Raw genomic sequence first — 20603 nt, forward strand, 5'->3', positions numbered from 1 at the left:
GCGGCGCCCTCCGCCCGCCGGTCACCCCACGGCCCCGCCGACCAATCGGGAGGCGCCACCGCCTGGCGGGGGCGGGGCCCGGGCGGCTCGCGCGGGCTGAGGGAAGGCGGGCGGGCCGTTCCTGTCAGCCCTGAGGCGGCGGCGGGCGGGCCGTTCCTGTCAGCCAGCCCTGAGGCGGCGGCGCCGGCGGGCTCCCGCCGCTCCGGCCCCTCTGCCGCCTCTCCGGCGGGCGGGCCGCTGCCACCGGGCCGCGGCGGCTGCATCGGTCGCGTGGAAGCGGGGCACGCCCGAGGGGCCCCCCCCCAAAGAGGCAAGAGGGGCCTCCGCTGGCATGGCAGCTGCCGCTGTGGAGCCGGGGTGCCCCCCCTGCGCGGCTCCTGAGGTCTGAGTACCACATGAATGCTCTTTGACAGTAAATAAAGAAGGAAGCTGAAGTTGGTTTTTCATTCTTCCCTGACCGTGACTGGAAGTGCTCGCACAGCCACACGCCAGCGGCACTTCAGGAAATTGCTCCTTTCATTAGCCGGTGCCTGGACTCCCATAACGGCACGAGTAATTCCAGTCCGCAGGAAGTTTTTCCTCACGCAGTACAAGGACAGGCTCATACTTAGTTGCCCCATCACGAGAGTTGTGGAGAGTCTCTCCTTCCTGTGGACAGCTGGAGGGAAAGCTCACTGACCGTGGCAGGACATGACGAGGTCTCTAACCTGCTGCTCGCAGCTCTGAGTTTCCCAGCAAGAACTCGTAATAGAGCAGACAGCCATTTTTTTTTCCCCACCCCTCCTTTGTGATAAAGTCGCATGTAATTCTAGATCAATTACTGTGATCGAGGATGGATCTAAAAGCTATGGTCCAGAAGGAAGATTTGGGCATCAGCTCTGTCTTGGAAGCTGAAGTTTCCTCGTGTGTCGAGCTTTGCGTTGGCAAAAGTCTCCTTTGAAGCCACCCTTCACAAACCAAGGAAAGACCAAATCCTCAACTTCCTGGGCAAGTGGTTTACTCAGAAACCTATTGTGTAGAAACAGGAACTGCCATCTCTTCATCCTCCATTCTCCCGCTGCCCCTAAACACGTACCAAAAAACCTTTTGCTCCATACCAAGTGACCTTTGCTTAGTCCTGGTCACTACCTTCCTTCAGCAAAGGATTTTGGATGTTGGACCCCAGAAGAGGACAGTGTTTGCTTACAGCCCTACTACAGGGAAAGAATTCAGATGTAGCGCTGTCCTCAGTTCCTGCTCGGTAGGTCCAGCAGAGCTTTGCTCCCCACGCTGGCCACCTTGTGCGCAACGAGTGAGCCCAGATGCCTCATTTTAGGGTTCGGTGTCTGCTTTGAGCCCTGGTATTTTGTTGGGTGTCATTCTAAAACCTGTCCTAAAAGGATTTCTTCTTTATTTTCGTCCAGAGTCTTACATTAAAAAAAAGCAAAATTCTCATGTGGCTGCTATCTCCCATTTATCAAGTTTGCTTTCTGAAATGTCTGTATTTGGAAAACTTATTCTGAAATCTTCTTAATGTTTACTTCTTGTCCTTTAAAGGAAGTTAAGAGTGTATTAACAAGGCTGCAGAACTGCTCTCTTCCTGTAGGCTGCATGTAGTTGTGGAAATTCCCATATGTTATTCTCAAAGAGAGGAAATTTTGGTGTGGCTTTGTGGTTTTTCACTGCAATGTAGCTTACTATTGCAATTTTAAACACAAGCATTTACATACATGTTAGGGAATACAGAAATTTAGCTGCTACCTGGAAGTTAACTTGTGCCCATTCATAAATACGCACTGTGATCGTAAGATAGAATCTTTAATTTCCTGCCCGTCACCAGACTATGCAGTGTGGAATGTTTTGTGTAAAATGAGGTATGCCGTGTTGCACAGACATCTCTGGTGGGGTTGGGGAAAACAGATCTGCAGTGAGATTTTTTTTTTCAGTACCTTAATCCTGAGGCATTTTTTTCCAGCGCCTGCACTCTGACTGTGTTTCCTACACACCTTCTAACTCTAGAGGAAATGAAATACCATCCCTGGGAAATGCCAGTAATAAACATACACATGCAACCCAGAAAAACAAGAAAAACGTAGTCTACGCCTGACAGCTGTCCAATTCCTGCCGACTTGAAACAGGCAGAAAACTTCCTGACTCAGACTTTCATTGAGGAAATTACGATTCTCCCTTTCCAGCAATGCAGATTTGGTGATTACTTTCCTAGCCTCTGACTTCTGTTAAGGACAAAAATAGATACTTTGTGCATGGGTTTCTTAAGAGCAGGTTCTGAATTTGAATACGCTGGATGCCCACTTTAAGCTATTTTATCTAGAAAACCCTCTTAATTCATCTCCCCATGTGAAAAATAGGAATAAATAAAGGGCTCTGTGATAATTAATGAGCTGAGGCCTGTTCAATTAAAACCAAGATCAGCAAATCTGAAAGTTCAGTTTAAGTACTGCTTCACAAGAAGGTGAAATGCTTTAGCTGAACATCATCAGCTAAGATGGAATATATGAAAAAAGAAGCCAAGTTCAACTCCTAGCTATCTTTATTTCATCTCAGAGTAGAGGTTTTAAGCTCAAACTAAAAGTTTTAACACAGGTCTGTGAAAGGCTCAGAATATTCCTTAATTTGCAGATCAAGTTGATTTATAGGTTATGAACACTTCTAGATTGGAGTTGTCTGTATATCAGCCAGCAGGCTGCTTTGAATATCCCATAAGAATAAATAAATCTGAAGGTGAATGTATGATTGGCTATATAAATGTATGTATATTTATTTATATAACCGATTCCAAGTGATAGTTGTTAATGACTATCCTAAAGTACTATACCATGTCTGTGTGGTATGAAACCTTGTGAAAGGATTCTACATGAACAATATACCTGAAGGCAAGGACTTTTTTTTTTTAAAACCAGTATTACTTACAAAGATATTTTGGGGTGAGACAAAAATTATTTTATTGCTATATTAGAATCTCATTTATTTATTGGTATGACCAAGTTGATCTATCTGGATCTTAGTGCCTTAAACCATACTTTTGTATTTAACTCAACATAGTAAAAAAAGAAAAAAAAATATAAAAAAAACCCCAAACACACCCCAACAATTCAATGAGTGCTTTACCCAGAAGAAACTAGGGCAGTTTAATAGACGCAAAATATGCTGGCATATAAGTAAGGAATTTTAAGTTCCTCTAGAGTAACTGCCTGTTGTGCATGCTTTTATCACATGCTAGGTAAAAGCATGATAGCATCTCGTGTGCTGCAAAGCCCCAACGTAAATTACCTTGTGGTATTTGGTTCCTGTAACCTTCCTCTGCATGCAAAGTGTCTAAGGCAGGGCTGAGTCATTTGCCTGTCATTAACAATCCTTCTCAGTGCAGGACTGTGGCTTCAGTTGCTTGTCACTTCACAAAAATTCAGTTTCCTCAAGTGAAAATTTCATGTTTATTGTCTGCCTTGTGCTATTTCTTCTGCCATGTTTTTAAGTTTCCAAGGATGATGCTAGGGAATAGCCCTGTGCTGGACCATAGCCTCTTGCCATTTTGCCAGGGTGGTGAAATCTGTACCTAAGTTCTGGCTTTTTCTGTCTTTGCAGAAATTCATCCCCTGCCCTAGTGCAGGATCTGAGTCTCAGCACTGGAGACAAGGTGGTGGGGCAGGATAAAGGTGCCAGTGCAGGAGCATGGGATAGCAGCGCACGGCCGGCAGCCTGGAGTGGCGCAGGGTCCAGGTTCGCTGGAAGACTGGACCACTGAAAATGTGATGGACTGATTCCTGGTGAGTTTTGACATATCCCCTGAGCACAAAAGCCATTGTTCCTGTGGGACTCATTCGACCCTCTTTCCTCCCTTCCACACCTCTCTGAGGTAGGATGTGTACTCTTCATTCCCAGGTAAGACACAACAGTTGTAAAAGATTATTTTTATGGAGAAGGAGTGATCCTTGTGCCACGGGGACAAGAGTCATAGACAGTAGGAGAAGGCAGTGTCATCTCCAGACTATTATCTTGAGCATCACTTCGCTTTGAAAGCACAAAAGCCCTGGGAAAGGAGAAGGTCAAGAGATCATGTAGGAACAAGATGCAAAGCTATGCAAGTCTCGCAGCAACTTCTGTTCCTCCTGCTTGTGAGACTATGGGATGCCCCTATGTGTCATGGTATAAGTTTAAGCTTCCTCATACTAATAAGTAGTGCTTGTACCATGTGTGCACTCCGTTACACGCCCAAGGGGTTTCTTGCTGCCTGCAGGGCTCTCTGAGGGCTGCAGGTGCTCAGAGGAACAGCTGTGCTTTCTTGCATAGACAAGAGGTATCACAGGCTGCAGGGGTGTGCACCTACCAGCTAGGAGTAGAACCCTGCCGGGTAATAAACTCTGCAGGCATGCAGTGCTTATGTTTCAGCACGTGTGAGCAAACAGCAGCAGAATTAGGGTAGAAATAGCAGAATCAGTTGTTATTCCATAAGGTGCTAGCACCAAAGTAATGGTGGTACAATCAACAGCAGCCTCGTGATGCTGTTATGACACCGTCCTGAGGCCGCTGCAGTGCACAGGCACCGGCTGCCCTGTCTGCCAGCACAGGGAGCCATTGTCCTGCTGCGGAGGGATGGTGCTGAAGAAGTGTTGGACACCCTCAGATCTCACACACGCCATCCTGGGGCTCAGCAGGGTCATACTCCTGCTGCCAGTTTCTGCAGATTCCTGGGGTAAACTGCGGGCTCCTGACCACAGTGACCCCGTGCCAAGTTGCAGGTCATGGGGACAGCAGGGGCTCTTTTTCTCACTGGAGCAATGTGAACAATGCTAGGAAGTTCATGGCACAGGATCAATAAAACCTGAGGAATTATTATTTAAAACTTCCCAGAAAATCCGTGTATCACATATGCTCCTATGAGGAGCAGCTGAAGACTTTGGGCTTGTCTAGTCTGGGGGGAAGGAGGCTGAGGGGCGACCTCCTTGCTCTCTGCAGCCTCCTGACGAGGGGAAGCGTAGAGGGAGGTGGTGGTCTCTTCTCCCTGGTATCCAGTGATAGGATGTGTGGGAACGGTTCAAAGCTGCGCCAGGGGAGGTGTACACTGGACATTGGGAAGCATTTCTTTACCGAGATGGCGGTCAAACACTGGAACAGGCTTCCTGCGGAGGTGGTCCATGCCCCAAGCCTGTGCGTGTTTAAGAGGCATTTAGACAGTGCCCTTAATAACACGCTTTAACTTGGTCAGCCCTGCGTTGCTCAGGCAGTTGGACTGGATGATCGTTGTAGGTCCCTTCCAACTGAAATAGGCTGGTCTATGCTATTCTATGCTATTCTATTCTATGCTATGCTATTCTATGCTATGCTATTCTGCCCCGCTCCCAGACGCCCCGCCGAGCGGAGCGGGACGGGTCGCGCCCTGCGGCGCCACCTGCTGGCGGACCCCGCGCCGCGCCGGAGCGGGTTGGGGTCGGGGGGGCTGCCCTGATCGTGGCGTTTGTCCGCGCTCTCGTTGTGTTTCGAATAACCGTACCTACAACTGAGGAAACGGACGACCGCAAGCCAGGCAGCGGGAGGGGGACAGAGCGGCCTCGGCCGGGGGAAGCGACTCGCCTGGGGACCCGGACACGGGTGGCGCGGTGGCCACGCCAGCAGGGCTCGCGGCAGTGCCAGGGCGTCAGGGTCTGGCCCCGGCGTGGGGCAGAGACGTGCGGTGGCAGCGCGAGGGTGGATCAGCGCTGGGTCTGGGCTAGCAGAGCTGAAGGATGCAGGTGTGTGCCGTATAGAACCTGAAGGTTCCGACCCGTGGCTGGCAGTACCGCCTCTGGGCTCCTGTCCTGCTTCAGCGGTGGGGCCCAAGGGCCAGTTTGGGGCAACTCATTTGACATGCACCTCAGCTGTCCTGAAAAGCTATAGGGCACATCCTGGAAAACATTCTGGCTCAGCTCACACACAGAACGATACTGGACTTGCCACCTAGTGATCCAGTCTGATATCTGCCGGGCCTTAAGCCGAAGGGATTACTCAAGAACACCATGGGCTTGGCAAAACCAAGCCAGTTCTGCCTGTCTAGTCCACTGAACAGTGAGGCTATCTTGTGTAAGCTGAAGTAGGAACTGGGAGGTGATTTGTAAATGAGGTCACAGAGACCAGAAGCGACAGGACCCCCAGAGAGCAACGCAAAACCCGCAGCCAAACACCCTGCAAACAGCAGCACCATCTAACTATTCCCCACCGACTGTAAAAAAAACAAAGATAAAGGACACGGAATAGACAGTTTCTCTGCATTGTTTGCCTCAGACTAATGGCTAAAAAGCAATTCCTACAGCACTGCAAGCAGAAGCACAAACGAGCATTTCACCCTTGGGCTGCGATTGCTTGAATGCTCACCGAGGAACCCATGCGCTGCAAATCCATGAGCAATACTAAATAACTGTTGTGCAAACCAGTTACTTCAGCCAGTACCTAGAAATTTTTGAACAGTTCCTGCTAGCTTTTTTAGTGGGCTCAGCTGGGTTTGCTTTAGGTGAAAATGCTACCATCTGCTACAATTACATAATTAACCTTCATAGTTCAGGCTTAATGATGCTCATTATGGCTGAGTGTTTTTATTGGCTGAGTGCTGTCACCAGTTTTGCATGGAATGGCAAAGGCAACTGTAAGGGCTGTAGTCTGAAGCATAATTAGCAATATGTGAGCGTTACACAGGGGCATGGGTGAGGGAAGGCTGAGGCCTACAGGTGGGAGCTTCACTTTGTTGTATGCTAAGGCTGGAATGCAATGAATACAAGAGGTCCGTTACATCTGGGTCACCAATAATGATCAGCTACAGAGGTGTGGCAGCAAATTTGGAATAGATGTGTGTCAGGACATCACGAGATCCCTGTCATCCACTGTTGGCTGTGTGACTTCCATTTCCTCAGTCAGACCTTCTCTGACCCCAATTCCCAATATTTCTTCATTTATTCTATCATTAGTTAATGAGTGTATTTTGCTGCAAGCCTTTCTCAAACAGTTAAAAAAAAAACAACCAGCAAATAAAGTATTTCACTGAAGAAAATTCCCAGGCTCAAAAACTATGTGGCTTAATTCATCTGTGCATGTAAGACTCCTAGAAGACGAGGTTGTGATGCCATAAGAATATGTAACCACTGTTCATACTACATTTAACTACAGCCATTCTCTGACTGGATTTGTCCAAGAGGAACGGGTGTAGTTCCCCCATCATTTTCTGTGAGCTACCTCACAAACTCTAAAATGTCAGACTCAACAACTCAAATACACATAGAAATAATCTGCGTCACAAGGTGTGTTACAATCTTCCATAACCCAACAATTTATTTAAACTTACATCACAATGAGAATCTATTAATAAAATACATCAGTTCACACCAGTCTGCATTGCCATTTTTTAAGGATAAGCATCTTTCTTCACTTTATATTAAAACTTTATAGAGGTAAAAACTACTGCATTGTACCCGCAGTTGTTGAAATCTATTGTAACATTAGGCAGGTTACAGAGGAACTTTCAGAGCTAATTACACTTCAGTTAACCTCACATTTTTGGCACATCTGAATGCTTTTTATTTTCTTCTTAACATAAAATAATTCTATAGCAAGTCAGAGAATCATTGACATAAAGCATCACTATCGAATGGCAAGTGCTGCCTAAAAGCATACAAAATTTGCATAATTTGGTTACAAAATAGATATTCTTAGTTCTTTATCCCAACGCTTAACATTGAAGTGCCATGACAGAAAAGGGCCAGGAACAGGGCCAGCCTTGCTGAGTTGTTGCTGGTCTCTTTGCTGCAAGGCTTTGCTTAAATAAATCCCACAGTGATGTGTTAACAAGATGTTGATGGCTTTTGCCTTGCCAGTCAAGGTCATTCCTTTTAAAGCACCCTCCAGCAGGTGCGAGGCCACGAGTAAATGTCACCTTCCTACTCATACGTGTTGCTGCTCAAGGGGCAACGTGAACGCTGTTTTGGTTGATGTTCAAGAGGGGCCGTGTTTCTGCAGGCCTTGGCAGTTTAGTGGCTACAAATAGTGCAGTAGAGCACACAGAAGGCTTGTAAGCCACTGCTCAGTCTGGATTTCTTCTGCCTGACACCATAGCAGCTGCTTCTTTAGAAATTAAAGTGTTTTAAGCTGGAATGAAACATTAATGGTAGTGGTGTGCCAGGCACATATTTGCCCAAGTGCCTGCAGTTACTTGCACAAATTTTTAAAATGTGTAGGTTGTGGGTTTGGGTGGTTTTTGTTGTACACCACAAACTCCAGCTGCTATGAGCTTCTGATGTTATATTCAAAGTAAAAAGCAGCCCACAGTACTTGCAGCCAGGGTTAGTTTTTCCCTGGCTCTTGAGCTGTATGGTTTCAATGAGAGTTTAGCACATTAACTAATGATTGTTTCATGTTTCACTGATTGCAGGCTCCACACACTGATACTTATTTTGTGAGATGGCTATTGTATTGGTTATGTCCCTTCTGCTCAAGTTGCTCTGGTAGTAACAAACAAATATGAATGAACTGCTGCAGTTAAGGAGAGATGTGACATGGCAGAAAACCGCTAAGCATGTTAGAGCTTTCTGGTTGCATGATAACTAGATGGACACTTTAATGGGAAATAAACACTTATACTTGTCACGGCAGGGTTGCATTCTGTGCATCTTTCCAAAGCCCCAGTCAAACAAAAGCCCCCTTTTCTTGATTTAGCTTTCCTACTCATCCTTTGCCGAAGCCCCTGATCTGAGATCTTTCTGGTGAGACCAGTGAGCGTTCCCAAAAGGAGTTTATGGCTGCTAGGAATCATCACTGACTTAACCTCTCTTAGAGAAAGAGAAACTGAAGAAAGGACCATAATAATTGCTATATTAGGGAAAGAAAGAAATTACACTGATAATGGAACAGTTGTTGATGGGGATGTTTGAACCTAAGAAAAACTTCAAGGTATCCATGGTAATCTTTGCACGTACTTACTGACCCTGAAAGGTAGCCCTGCCAAAAACCCTCCAAAAATCAAACTCACTCCGAGAGTCAATTGTTGCCTCACATTCACAGTAAGAATTTATCCCTGCACTGATTTCCATTTCCTATTCAGTGTTGGCTCTGAACACAGCTAAAGTTAATGGGAGTCCTTTGGGAGGCACAAGTGCAGGATATGAAGCAGTGCAGATGGAAAAGCTTTGGCTGAATTGGTCAATCTGCACCAAACACGAGAACAGGACGGGATGGAGCTGTGATGTCTCTCCTCATGCAGAGAAGAGAGTGCTGCTAAGGTGGACAAATGTCGGCTGAATACCTTCACATGGATATAGTGCAACTTCTGCTCGTTTAAAAAGCTGTGGAAAAGTAGCCAACTGCTCAGTACCAGAGTGTGGATGAACAGGCAGCTACCGCCCAGCTTACACCCATGGCTCAAGTGACAGTGGGAGTAAAAGCCATTACGTTGCAGGTACGCTCTGGCACCTGCAATATTTTCATGCTCTTTACAACCTTTGCAAGTTAAAGTGTCAAGGCGTGAGAAACTATGTAGCAGTGCATTCCTTATATTTCATATCCAGAAAAGGGCTCAAGGCTGGGAGCAAGAAGGCACAAACTTGGGAAATAACATAGCTGAGGAGTTTACACAAAAGTACTATGTCATTTATTAGGCATTACTTAGCACTTATTTCACATTTTGCCCCCAAATTTCCCAAAGCAACATGTATTTCCCCACTTCCTTTCCCTTCGTCCCCTTCTTTTGGATAGAGCTGCCTGTGCTCTATAGATACATTTGCTGAAGAATATAATGTGAACACAGATAAATACAACATACACAGCAAAAAATGTATTATAGTATTACAATAGTCAAATAATGTAGTTAGCCTCAAGCTATGGCAGTGCCTACGTGCTATAGGGAACCAGTTCAAGAATAGCAAGCGGAGCCACTGTACAGGAACAAAACAGCGTCGGCAGTGTTAGGCAGAGCAAGGGACCGAGGGGGAGCTTTCTCAGGGTGCCTGAGCAGGCGAGATGGCTGTCAGTCATGGGGATCCTCTCTCTTAGGAGACCCACCCAGAGCCTCGGAGATTTCTTCAGCCCGTATCAGTTCTGTGGCAGGTCCTTGGAACACCTTTACATTTGTTCATTGTGCATAACTATAAAGTCACCCCCGGATTTCTCCTGTTAGGCTATGTTTTCTTTATATTTTTTTTTTTAACTTTTAACTTTTGAATTTTTTTTTTCTTACAACTGTTAAAAAAGTTTCATGGTAAAAATAACTCACTATATGATACATATACCCAAAGTGGTGCGATACTTTATATAATAAAAGATGAAAATAGTCACTTTCCATAATAAAAATAAGTTCTATTTTTTGTTTATTTTACAATATACTTAATAATTCTTTTCTTCTTCTTCACTCTGAAAGTAAATAGGTCCCGTTTTGATAGCGCTTCTGAGTCGATTAAAGTGGCAAGAGACTGGAGAATGGCTTATAAGCATTTTGAGCAGCCACATTCCACATGTCTCTCCAGTTCTTCCGTGAAGGTGGAGCCATCCACGCACTGGAAGAAGTATTTCCGCCTTTTGCTCCGGAGAGGAACGCAGCACTGCCCGTTGCCGCAGCTGCCGCGGCATTCCAGGCGGGGTACTTTGGAGGCAGTGGCACATGATGTGTAGCCCTGCTGCTTACGGACTACTTCTCGAATTATCTCTCCTTGGCAGAGATTCTCTGGTAAGACAACAGAGATGTAAAGGAAAAAAAATAAATGTGGTAACTATTTTGCCAGATATTCCCCAAACATCAGCAAACAGCCCTCTACTTGTAAAGACATTCAAGCCAAACAGATGGCATGAGAAGGACCTTAATCTTTCACTGCTTTGTACCTGCCATCAAAACAGAGCTTGTGTTACACAAATGTGTAATATCCGGCACAAGGCAGAGGCCAAGGAGGCCTGCTGGCTTTGATCAGCAGTTCTGGAAGTGCTTTAATGAATGCTGAGTGCTGAATCCTGCAACACTCTTGCAAAATATGAATTAGTTTTACTACCTCTGCTTCTCAGGATCAAAGGTCAGCCTGCTCTGCTTGACATTAGCAATCTGGGATACCTGAAAATGTCTGTGCTGTTCTGCAGACACTTTGCAGCAACCAGATACATTTTGGTGAGGCTGTATATGTGTATAATTTGGAAAGTCTGTGGTTCATTCACAAGAAAGGCACAACCTAAATAAAAATAATACAAGCCAGCTCCTTTCTTCTGTACAGGAACAAAAAGAGGCAGAAGGGATGAAGTTAGAACTCACTGAGTTTCCAGTGAGTGTTTTCAGGTCAGGGCAGAAGAGTTGGGCTGCTGCCAGAGTAGGAAAGTCCAGCATGATCTGTGGGATTCCCCAGGAAACCCGCCCAGCTGTGTCAAAGGGAGCAAGCAGAGGACTTTCACTGCCACTTCAGATGAGCAGTACCTCCTGCCTTCCAGTTCCTGCTCATGTCATCTACCAAAGCCCTTGGTATGCAGGGTGAGACCTCCTTTCCCAGCACTGCAATTAACTGATCACTGCTTGCTGAGGGTAAACCTCACAACAAACTCTCCTTCAAAAATCCCACCAGAATCCTGGGAGCAGCAAACCTTGAGGATTCAGGAGACAGAATAAAACTCTTCACTACAGATGTCCCCCTTTCCATATGTTTGGATAGTAGCTAGCTAGCTATTGTGTGGTTCTTTTCTCCTCCCTGTATTGCTCTGCAGAGGCTGGCTTAGCTTTATCTTCTACTCTTTGCCATTTACCCCCAAATACAAGTCACATGGAAGAGAGGTGAAAACAAAGGTGTAAACCAGAAATGCAGCAGACCAGCATCCTGGGCCCTGCGGCCAAGCGTACCTCTGTCACAATGTTCTCCACTATAGTTTGGATCACATTCGCAGTAGGGTTCCCCATGCTCGGAAATTTTACACTGGCCGTGGTTGCATTTCAAAATCCTGCAGGGATTTGAGGAATTGTTCTTCTTGTCACAGTACATGCCTGTGTAGCCCTCCATGCACTTACAGGTGTAAGCAACACTGGCCACCGTGCACTTACCATGCAGACACCTGGAGAAAGAGAAACATTTAGAGCTGGTCTGTGTTAGGCGTGAAAGTTCCTTTTCTCAGGGTTGTTTGGTTTTGACATTTCTGCCCATTTTATTCCAGGATACTAATCCAAAACCAGAAGTTCAGTGTCAAACACTCTGAAGAAACTGTGAGCTTTCAGTGAATACTGGATAACGTTCAGAGAATACATTTAGACTTTGTGATCCTAAGTAATCTCTTTGAAAAACATTAGACTCCGTGAGCATGGACCAACGTTTGGCATCAACACAAGACAGCTCACATTTACAGCATCAGCATGTGGAACTAAGTGCCAACAATCTAGCTGCATGCCCAGGCTTCCTTAGCAGAATTACTCTACAAATAGTATCAGGTGATGAAAAACAGTGTGATAAACGAAGGTGCTTGTAGAAAAGCTACGCATAGACTTATTGATGGCCAGTTGTAGTTCAAGGGTTCCCTGGCTGCTGTGGTGTGCAGTGAGCTTTGGTATTTCTGAGGAATACCACAGGGAGGGGTGTTGATCCTTAGCAGGTTGACACCAGCCCCACTTCTGTGATAGGGACAGACTTGAAATGGACTGAGGATAGGGAAGAAAGCAACACTGTCCAGCCAAGGAAAAACTGCTCAGGGCTTATAAACCTTTGCTATATGAGGTCCTGCTTGACATAAACCCATGTCTTATTTTTATTTATTTTCTTTCTGGTACGCTAAAATTGTTCCCTGCTTATGTTGAATCCTTGTACACTTCATTTTTAAGCTTTGAACTAAAAAGCACAAATAATAAAAGCAGTTTCAGTCACGTCAAGACATGCAAAATACTGTAATAAAGGGAGTCACAGTCTATACAAAGTAGTATTTTCTGCCCCACTAACCAAAGGTGTGCTTGGATAGTAACTCTTGTTATCAACTACCTGTTCTTTACAGTTGCATTTCCTCACTGAGATTAATCTGTGAGTGTTGGAGCAGGCACCTACCCACAGGGCACCATACTCCCTTGGACACAAAGGGCTTGGGTTTAAGGAGCCAACTCCAAAAGGCTAAAGTAATTTAATGAAAGGTGGGACAGTATGCGAGCATTAAAAATACATGCAGCTACTTTCCTTAGCAAGGGGGCTACGTTCACGATTGCATCACTCTCCTTGGATTATGAGAGAAACAATCCCTCATCACGTAAATATCTGGAACTCCCTTATTTTTCTCTGTCCAACCACAACAGCTTCATGCTGATGTTGGAAATTCAAGGATACATTTGGGTCTCTGAGTGTTCCTTCACTTAGGTCTTCATACCTTTGGTCTGTAAACTTTCAGGTCCTTCTCACCACCTTCCAGGGTTCAGTACTTTGCAGAATTAGACCCAGAAGCAAGTCTAAAATGGTACCTGTGCCAAGTTAAATTTCTGCCCTTAAGAGAGTGATTATTCACTGTGTCAATTTACCTGTCAAAAGTATGTGCTTGTGAAAAGCCCCTTCCACAGGTAGTGCAACCAAAGTAGCTTCTAAAACAAAAGTACTTCCATCTGCTTACAAAACAGCACTGAACTAAGCAGACTGCTGGTCTGCATTGGACTGTTTCCTTGTGTACTTGCCATAAGCAAGCTATTCATCCAGTGTTTCTGATGGAGATGTGGTTATTGAGCCTTTGAACTGTGAATGCTTTACACTTATGCTCCCTTCACATGCAACTCCATGCTATCCTTTAAACTTGCACTTTAAAGGGGTGTAATATTTAAGTCAGCTATTTGGGAAATTTAAAACTGTTCACATTGGAGTGCATAATGGTTTTCAGGGAGTTAGTTTGAATACTGAGTCCAATGCTGCTGTGAGCATATCCCTAAAATGTGTACCTCCTGCTCACAGGTAGCTCTGCTCTGAATAAGTGCAGGCACTCACCACCTCAGAGGTAAGCCATACCCATTAACAGGATTTTTCAGATTTTAATGCCTAGAGTCACATCTGAAAGTATGACCTGCAGTATTAACACCTTAATTCCTCTAGGACAAAGAGCTCATCTGGAGAGTGAGCAACATCAGAACAAGACGTGGAAATTGAGAGTTGCCATGGATGCTGACTCACAACTGTCAATAATTTCATGTGGGAACCCAGCACCTCCAAAAATAGTCAGATTTGGTTTTACAAGATGAAATGTGAAATATGCATTAGCTGTAAAGCTTCTGCACCCCCTATCAGCATTCATTCAAGCTTACTTGTGGTTAAGACATGGGTCTCCAATTTCCTGGTCACAAAGGGGGCCTGTCCAGCCTGGGTGACACTCACAAATCACACTTGTTTTCTCTAGGGACCGGCAAATACCGTGCTTGCAGATGTTACAGGATTTGCAGCCAGGAAGGACTCCTAGTGACTGCTGTGGTAAATCCTTGAAATCCTGCAGCTCGTTATTGATGCGGACATCATGAATACATCCGTGAAAACCATTTGGTGTCTTATCTGCACCCTGGCGCAGTGAAGATAATCCAGTAGAGGTCGGGATCCCTTCAGATAAAAACAAAAAGGGAAGGTTTACTCACAGTTACAATGATAGTACATAAATTATAATTGCTAATGTTTCTTTTGTCACAGCCCCTTATAATCTTTAAAGAACTAATTTGCATAGGACCTTCATAAGGTAGCACAGTCTCATTGACCTCATTCTGGAAATGGAAAGAAACAAAAATAAAATCACTTGCCCAAGCTTATGTAGGAAGTACAGGACAAGAAAAAGAAAAAGTCCTTTTTTTTTGGCCAATGGCCATGTGTTCTTGTCCTTAGATAATGCTCCTTCTGTCTATAGTTTAATAGCAATTATCCTTCCGAAAGGTTTGAGAATGTATTTACTTGACAGCAGGTAGCCACCACCTCTGGGATACAGCAAGATAGGTACGCATTACAAGATCACAGCATTAAGACGAGGAGTGGTAAGAGTGCACCCCACCGAAACTAGTGCAGGTAAACACTAGAGACAGGGAACAGCACTTTGGGGGGCCAGGCCAAGTCTTTGTGGTGAGTACCCTCCATTTTGCTAAAGCACTTGGAAGAGTTCATATGCTCAGATGGCCAGCAGGTTCTTTTGGATGTTGTGTTACGCCCTCCCCACTGACATCCTCTTGGGCTGTATAGATGCATTAGCATAGGCAAGTGCTTCCATTTTCAACCATGTAAGGCCTCTGAATTTGTTATCCATAAGTAACTCCACTGTTAAAGATGGTCTTAAACCAAAACCAGCATCTTTGTTTAAATCTGTGTTAGGAGGAAAGTTGCTATACCAGGTGATGTAGTTGGAGAGATGGACAAAATCGTGTCTGTCTTAAAGCTTAGCGTAGGTTAGGAACAATTGCTCTGGGATAATTTAATCAATTACTTTAATTAAACAGTCTGCAGTGGAAGGGCAGCTGGCATCCATGGGAATGCTACACACAGAGAGGTGGCACATGCAGGACAGTGAGGGTTTAATGGGCAATAAAAAAAGTCTCCACTGAGCCCATGACATCTGGTATCCAATAGTCCTTTATTTCAGGTCTCAGGTTTGTCCTGTGAATGCATTTTTTGTAGGTACTTTTTGAGAATTAGTATTGATCCACAATGCTTATCCATTAACAAAACTTTTCCACTTGATTACTTCCCAAGTTCCCTGTGTATAAATTGCTGTGGAGTTGGTATCTTTTATGCTGCGCTGGAGGGAGAAATTGTGATGGCCTCAACAACAGATTAGCTTTTGATTCATAATGCTCTTCAATAGCCTGTGACATTCTTAATAGGAGCCAATTATAAAAGTTCAGCTCTGTACAAAGCAAGATTAGCCAGTTTTCTGATTTACAAGTGCAACATTCAGCATTCTTTTAGGAAAGTGTTATTAAAGGTAATTATTTACAAAAGGCTTGACCAACAACAAGTGAGGTTGGTGAGAGTTTCTACTATTGGCTTCAATGATATCATTAGAAAAAGCCCAAAGACTTTCTCAGTCTATTATTGTTCTGCTGACTTTTGTATTTAGAACAGGCTGACTGAAAAATTCAAGAACTCTGTGTTACACAAAGGGAGAGATTTCAACATTCAGTCCAGAATAGACCTAGTGGGGGGTTCTGGCAAAAACAAATCAATTGGGCAGAACACAGCCTTTATGCTGTCTCACATATCCAGACACCTAATCAGAGGGATACTCATTATTCTGGGCATCTGTTCCCCACCCCACTTGGCCCCTCCTTCCCCCCAAAATCAGTACCGAATGTGAAAAAACTTCTTAACTGAAGTTTGGTCAATTCTAATATCTTTCTAATACTGAAGCTCTGGCTTCAGTTTCTTGTGAGAAAACTATTAGCCAAGAAGTTCATTATCAGCTTCTGTGTTAACATGGTTTGGAGGTTTTAATCTTTTTTTCCCCCAAAAAATTGTAGACCTCTATAAAATTTCCAGTGGAAAGACCTCTCATTTATGGTATATTTAAACCTACTGACTATTGATTTGCTTTTTTGCCGTGACTGTTTGTAACACTTCCATTGTATTCTTCAACCACAACATCTTGGTGCCAGCCAGTTCTGAAAGCTTTAGAAATGACAAACTGATTGTTCTTGCCGTGGCTGTATAATGTAGAAACTGCCTGCGCTGTGCTGGGGTTAACTTCCCTGGTCTGGCATGTGAGCTTGTGCTGGCCGTGTGGTGGGGTGCTAGTGGACTATGGAGTACGAAGCAGAACAGCAGAGGTGTGGTTTCCAGGCTCTCTGTTCAGGGAAGCAACCTCTGGCAGAGAGGAAAGGCAAACTGCTAGTTTCCGCACCCTGGCCCTGGAGAGTCCTCTCCAGAGGACAGAAGATGATTTGCTTCTGAGAAGACATGCTAAAATCTCAAAGTCCAGAGCAACTCACTATACCTCCAATGTAGAGGGGTGTGTTGAGGCTGACAGGAGACTGTTTCTGGAGTTTTCCTAGACTCTTGGGCGTCCCCTTGTCCACCACCAGGTTCAGAGTTTGATTCAGCATCACGAGTTCCACACTATGAAACTGCCCATCATTTACTGTTTCCACACTAAAAGTAAAAGAAAAAAAGAGAATTAGAAGATGACGTTAACAATGAACTGCGTCTGCTTCTGTGAGATCCTGTGTCCTGGTGTTACACCTTGCAAGGCACGGCTCCTATTCCGTGCTCCTTTACGGTCACTGTATTCTTGACATTTCTTCTAGTGTGAGCCTCCAAGGTACAAATCTAAACATTGCTGATGCCTGTGCAGGCAGTAACTACAGATATACAACACTTGAGAGGACAGGTAATCAGAATAGTAGCTACTGTAGTTGTGTTTCCCCAGGCAGAAAAGCAAGGGTGTAGCTACATGATATATTGGCTTTGGTGGCAAAATTACCTAAAATCCCCTATTCTGTGCTCTCAGCCGCAGCTTGCTCCCCTCTGTCACACTGCTTGGTGCCCATTTACAAGCTGGATCACTGAAATGATTTCTTCTTGTATGGTTAGTTTAAACGCAAATTGTTTCACAGGGGCAGGGAGGGACTGCAGTTTGGGGCAAGAGACAGCAGGGGCCTCTGAAACCAGCACTTCCTCACAGCAGAAGTCTCTTGTAACTACATGCTAAGGCATAAGGACAGGCTGGGTTTCTTAAAGCCCCAGAAGGAACTCAGGAGTTTTTGGCTTATAAATGACTGGGGTACTTTGTTCAATACAATACAACACAACACAATACAATACAACACAATACAGTCATACCTGAATGCAAGGAAAACCGACAAAGTGCTACTCCTCTTTGAGAAACATTTAGGTGTAGATTGAGGTCTGAGAACAAGACAGCAGGAATTTGGGGGGGATGACAGGGAGCAGGTAGCCATCTGAGCAGACAAGGTATTAAAGGCACCGTGTATTTATTTATTGCTCAGGTATTTTTAACACTGATTTTTCAAATGCATGAAGCCTGCAGTGAGTCAGATAACAGCTCTTTGCTAGTCTGCACCACATACCATCTCCACCTTCATGTTCAGTTCAGTCTCCCAGAAATTAAAAGATGCAGTGGTACAATTCAATTTGCATCACACTATCATTTTTTATTTTCAGGGCAGCTTCAGATCTCAAGCCTTTATGCTGCCTGTTGAAATTCTCTAAAACAACTTGATAACTTCATGCACTCCCAAAAGCAGGGAGGGGCAAGGGTGGGATTACCTGCTCTTGAGCAAAGAGGGTTTCAAATTAGGCTGGTAGTTAGAGATGTGATGGGACATTTCCCCTGCTGTAGATGTAATTAAATGGTACAGCCTCTGTTCCATATGCATGCAAACACCAGTGCATAATGAGAATCTAATAGCAGTAGCGGTTACAGCCAAAATTAGACTGTGGGCTACGTAAACTGCCCACATGCACAGTGTTGCCAACACATCTTAAGCTTGGCCTGTGAGCATCCTTTTCCAAATTCCTCCTGGCAGGCTTGCTAGATGGGTGGTGGTTCTCTTACGTAAGGATAAAGACAGAAAACACCAACTGTGGGATTTAGGCATCCTGAGATACTGCTTAGCCAAATCTGGATTTGGGATTGCTGCACAAGTGGTAAATACCATATTAAAATGTAAAAGGTTAGTTTTAAGAATGGGTTTCTGCTCATTCAAATAGCCTGTAAGCTCAGCATCCTCTCTCAGTAAGTTACAAAGTCATAGGTCAGATTTCTTTCAGGGGTTCTGTAAAGCTGCAATGTAGATGTCTCTATTTACCCAGATTTTCTTTACTATCAGTGGAGAGAAACTGGCACACTTACGGAGTGACTCATCTCTGAGGAAGAATCACCTTTTAGATGTGTCCACCTCTCAACCTAGATGATGTGCTGCCCATCTTTAGTGCCCAGTCCTGCAAAACTGATGTGTAAGGGTGGTGTAGCATGGAAATAGGACCTCAACTTCAGAAGCAAAGTACATGACTTTGAAATTACCAGAATTCAGTTGTTCCTGGAAGAAGTTCCATTTTTATGATGTTTTACAGTAGACCTGACGTAACCAATTATGCCTGAGCAATGTCAGGCAGAAATTCAGCACTGCAGGCATTTCTGAGGATGTGCTTGTTTAAGAGCGCACAGCTGTTTCAGAACTGAGCTAACGTGCCTCTACAGTGCTGCTGTCCCCACAGGTTTCTGGGATGAATCACAAACACATATGCCTTTAAAAGTTTACGTAAGATTACAGAGGTTATAAGATGACAGCAGTATATGAGCACCTTTATGGTGTAGCTTTACATAAACACGAGGTAAGTTAATTCTGCCACAGAACAGCTCCCAGGAAAGCTCTGCTGGCTGAACTGCTCATCCTTGACCTGCAGGAAAGCAGCTGGGCTGCGGTTCCTGCCCGTCCTCAGGATGGCAAGAGAGCCCCGGGGAGCCAGGTCTCAAGAACCTGGAGCTGATGGTACTGACTGAAGTGTTTTTTTTTAAAACAAAACCAAAAACAAACAAACAAAAGTTTAACATTGTACAAAAATCCAGATCCAGTTGATCCAGTAGACAGTCTGGCTCAAAATACAGTCATATCAGGGCCACTGCAAGGGCAGTGAGTTGCGTGGGCTGGGATAAGAGGCTGAGGACTTATGCTAGACTCCTTGCCAAAGGTGATGTAGCGCCTGCAACTCCGAAAACCAAGCCTATCATCACCGTTCCTGAGTCTGCTGTGTTGGGGCCCACACCTTTAGCAGGCTACTTTATGGATTGACAACTCAAATAAGTTTGAAACCAGCTGGTCCAAAGTTTCTGTTTAGATATTCTTGAATTCTGCTAAGTATCTGCCACATTACAAGAAACAGCTGTGTTACAGCAATGTGCTGACCGGGTGATCCCTATGTACTCCCTGCATATCTAACTGTTGTGTTGCAATGCTTAATTCATATGGGTAAACTACTTTGACTTCCAGCTGAAAGGTGCGAGATAAATGGAAATGCGTATTTGTAATTGTTAGTCTATGCAGAATTGCCAACGAAAGGAAGAAGTATAGCCAAAACCCATCAGCTCTGAGAGCTGAGCATTGAGGAGGTGGGATGGATGGCTGTACGACAGGGAACCCCTTCCCCGGTGGGATCAGTATCTGAAGCTAACGCATAAAACCACATCGTTATCTGAAGAAGGCCAAGCTATGACCATTTGTCGGAGGACAACATTATCATGTCTGGCAGGGCTGGCTCTTCTCTGGGCCAGGATTTCACAGGCATTAATCACCTACTCCTCCACAGCATGTGCTTTTTCCAGATTATGCCTTAGCTAACAGGCAAACAAAAGTCTGTGTGTCCTGGCGATGGAAGCAGCCACCCCACGTGGTGCTCACACCTTTTAGCGTACCCAGGGCTGGTAGTTTTGCTGGAAAGGGAGTGAGAGGTCCCTGTCCGTAGGTACCTGTGGATGAATATTACTCACTTCTGACTATTTCACTTTTTAACTCCGAATTAAAAAAATCTGTGCCTGGACTTTGAGAAACAAAGTAACTTGCAGCCATCGCCCGCCAGGGCAGTTTTGTAAAGCAGATAAAGTCAAAACAGGCAAAGCACTCATTTGCTTTTTGAGAAGACGCAGACATATGATAGAAAAGCTGAGTGTGGATGGCCAGGATGGCAGAA

At 44.8% G+C, this 20603-nt stretch overlaps 1 protein-coding gene across 2 annotated transcripts in view; it reads right to left on the bottom strand.

The window, feature by feature from the left end:
• Positions 1–7273: 7273 nt before the first annotated feature.
• Positions 7274–20603, bottom strand: part of SLIT3 (slit guidance ligand 3) — a 537089-nt gene continuing 523759 nt past the window's right edge. For both annotated transcript variants that reach the window (XM_075056287.1, XM_075056286.1), the window contains exons 34-37: positions 16891–17045; positions 14234–14519; positions 11822–12030; positions 7274–10672 (exon numbers count right to left, since the gene is read on the bottom strand). In XM_075056287.1, coding sequence (XP_074912388.1) covers positions 10434–10672; positions 11822–12030; positions 14234–14519; positions 16891–17045 — 889 coding nt within the window. In that variant the 3' untranslated portion in view covers positions 7274–10433. The remainder of the gene's footprint in view (positions 10673–11821; positions 12031–14233; positions 14520–16890; positions 17046–20603) is intronic.

This window comes from Buteo buteo, chromosome 24 (genome assembly GCF_964188355.1).
Source record: "Buteo buteo chromosome 24, bButBut1.hap1.1, whole genome shotgun sequence".
Lineage (NCBI taxonomy): Eukaryota > Metazoa > Chordata > Aves > Accipitriformes > Accipitridae > Buteo > Buteo buteo.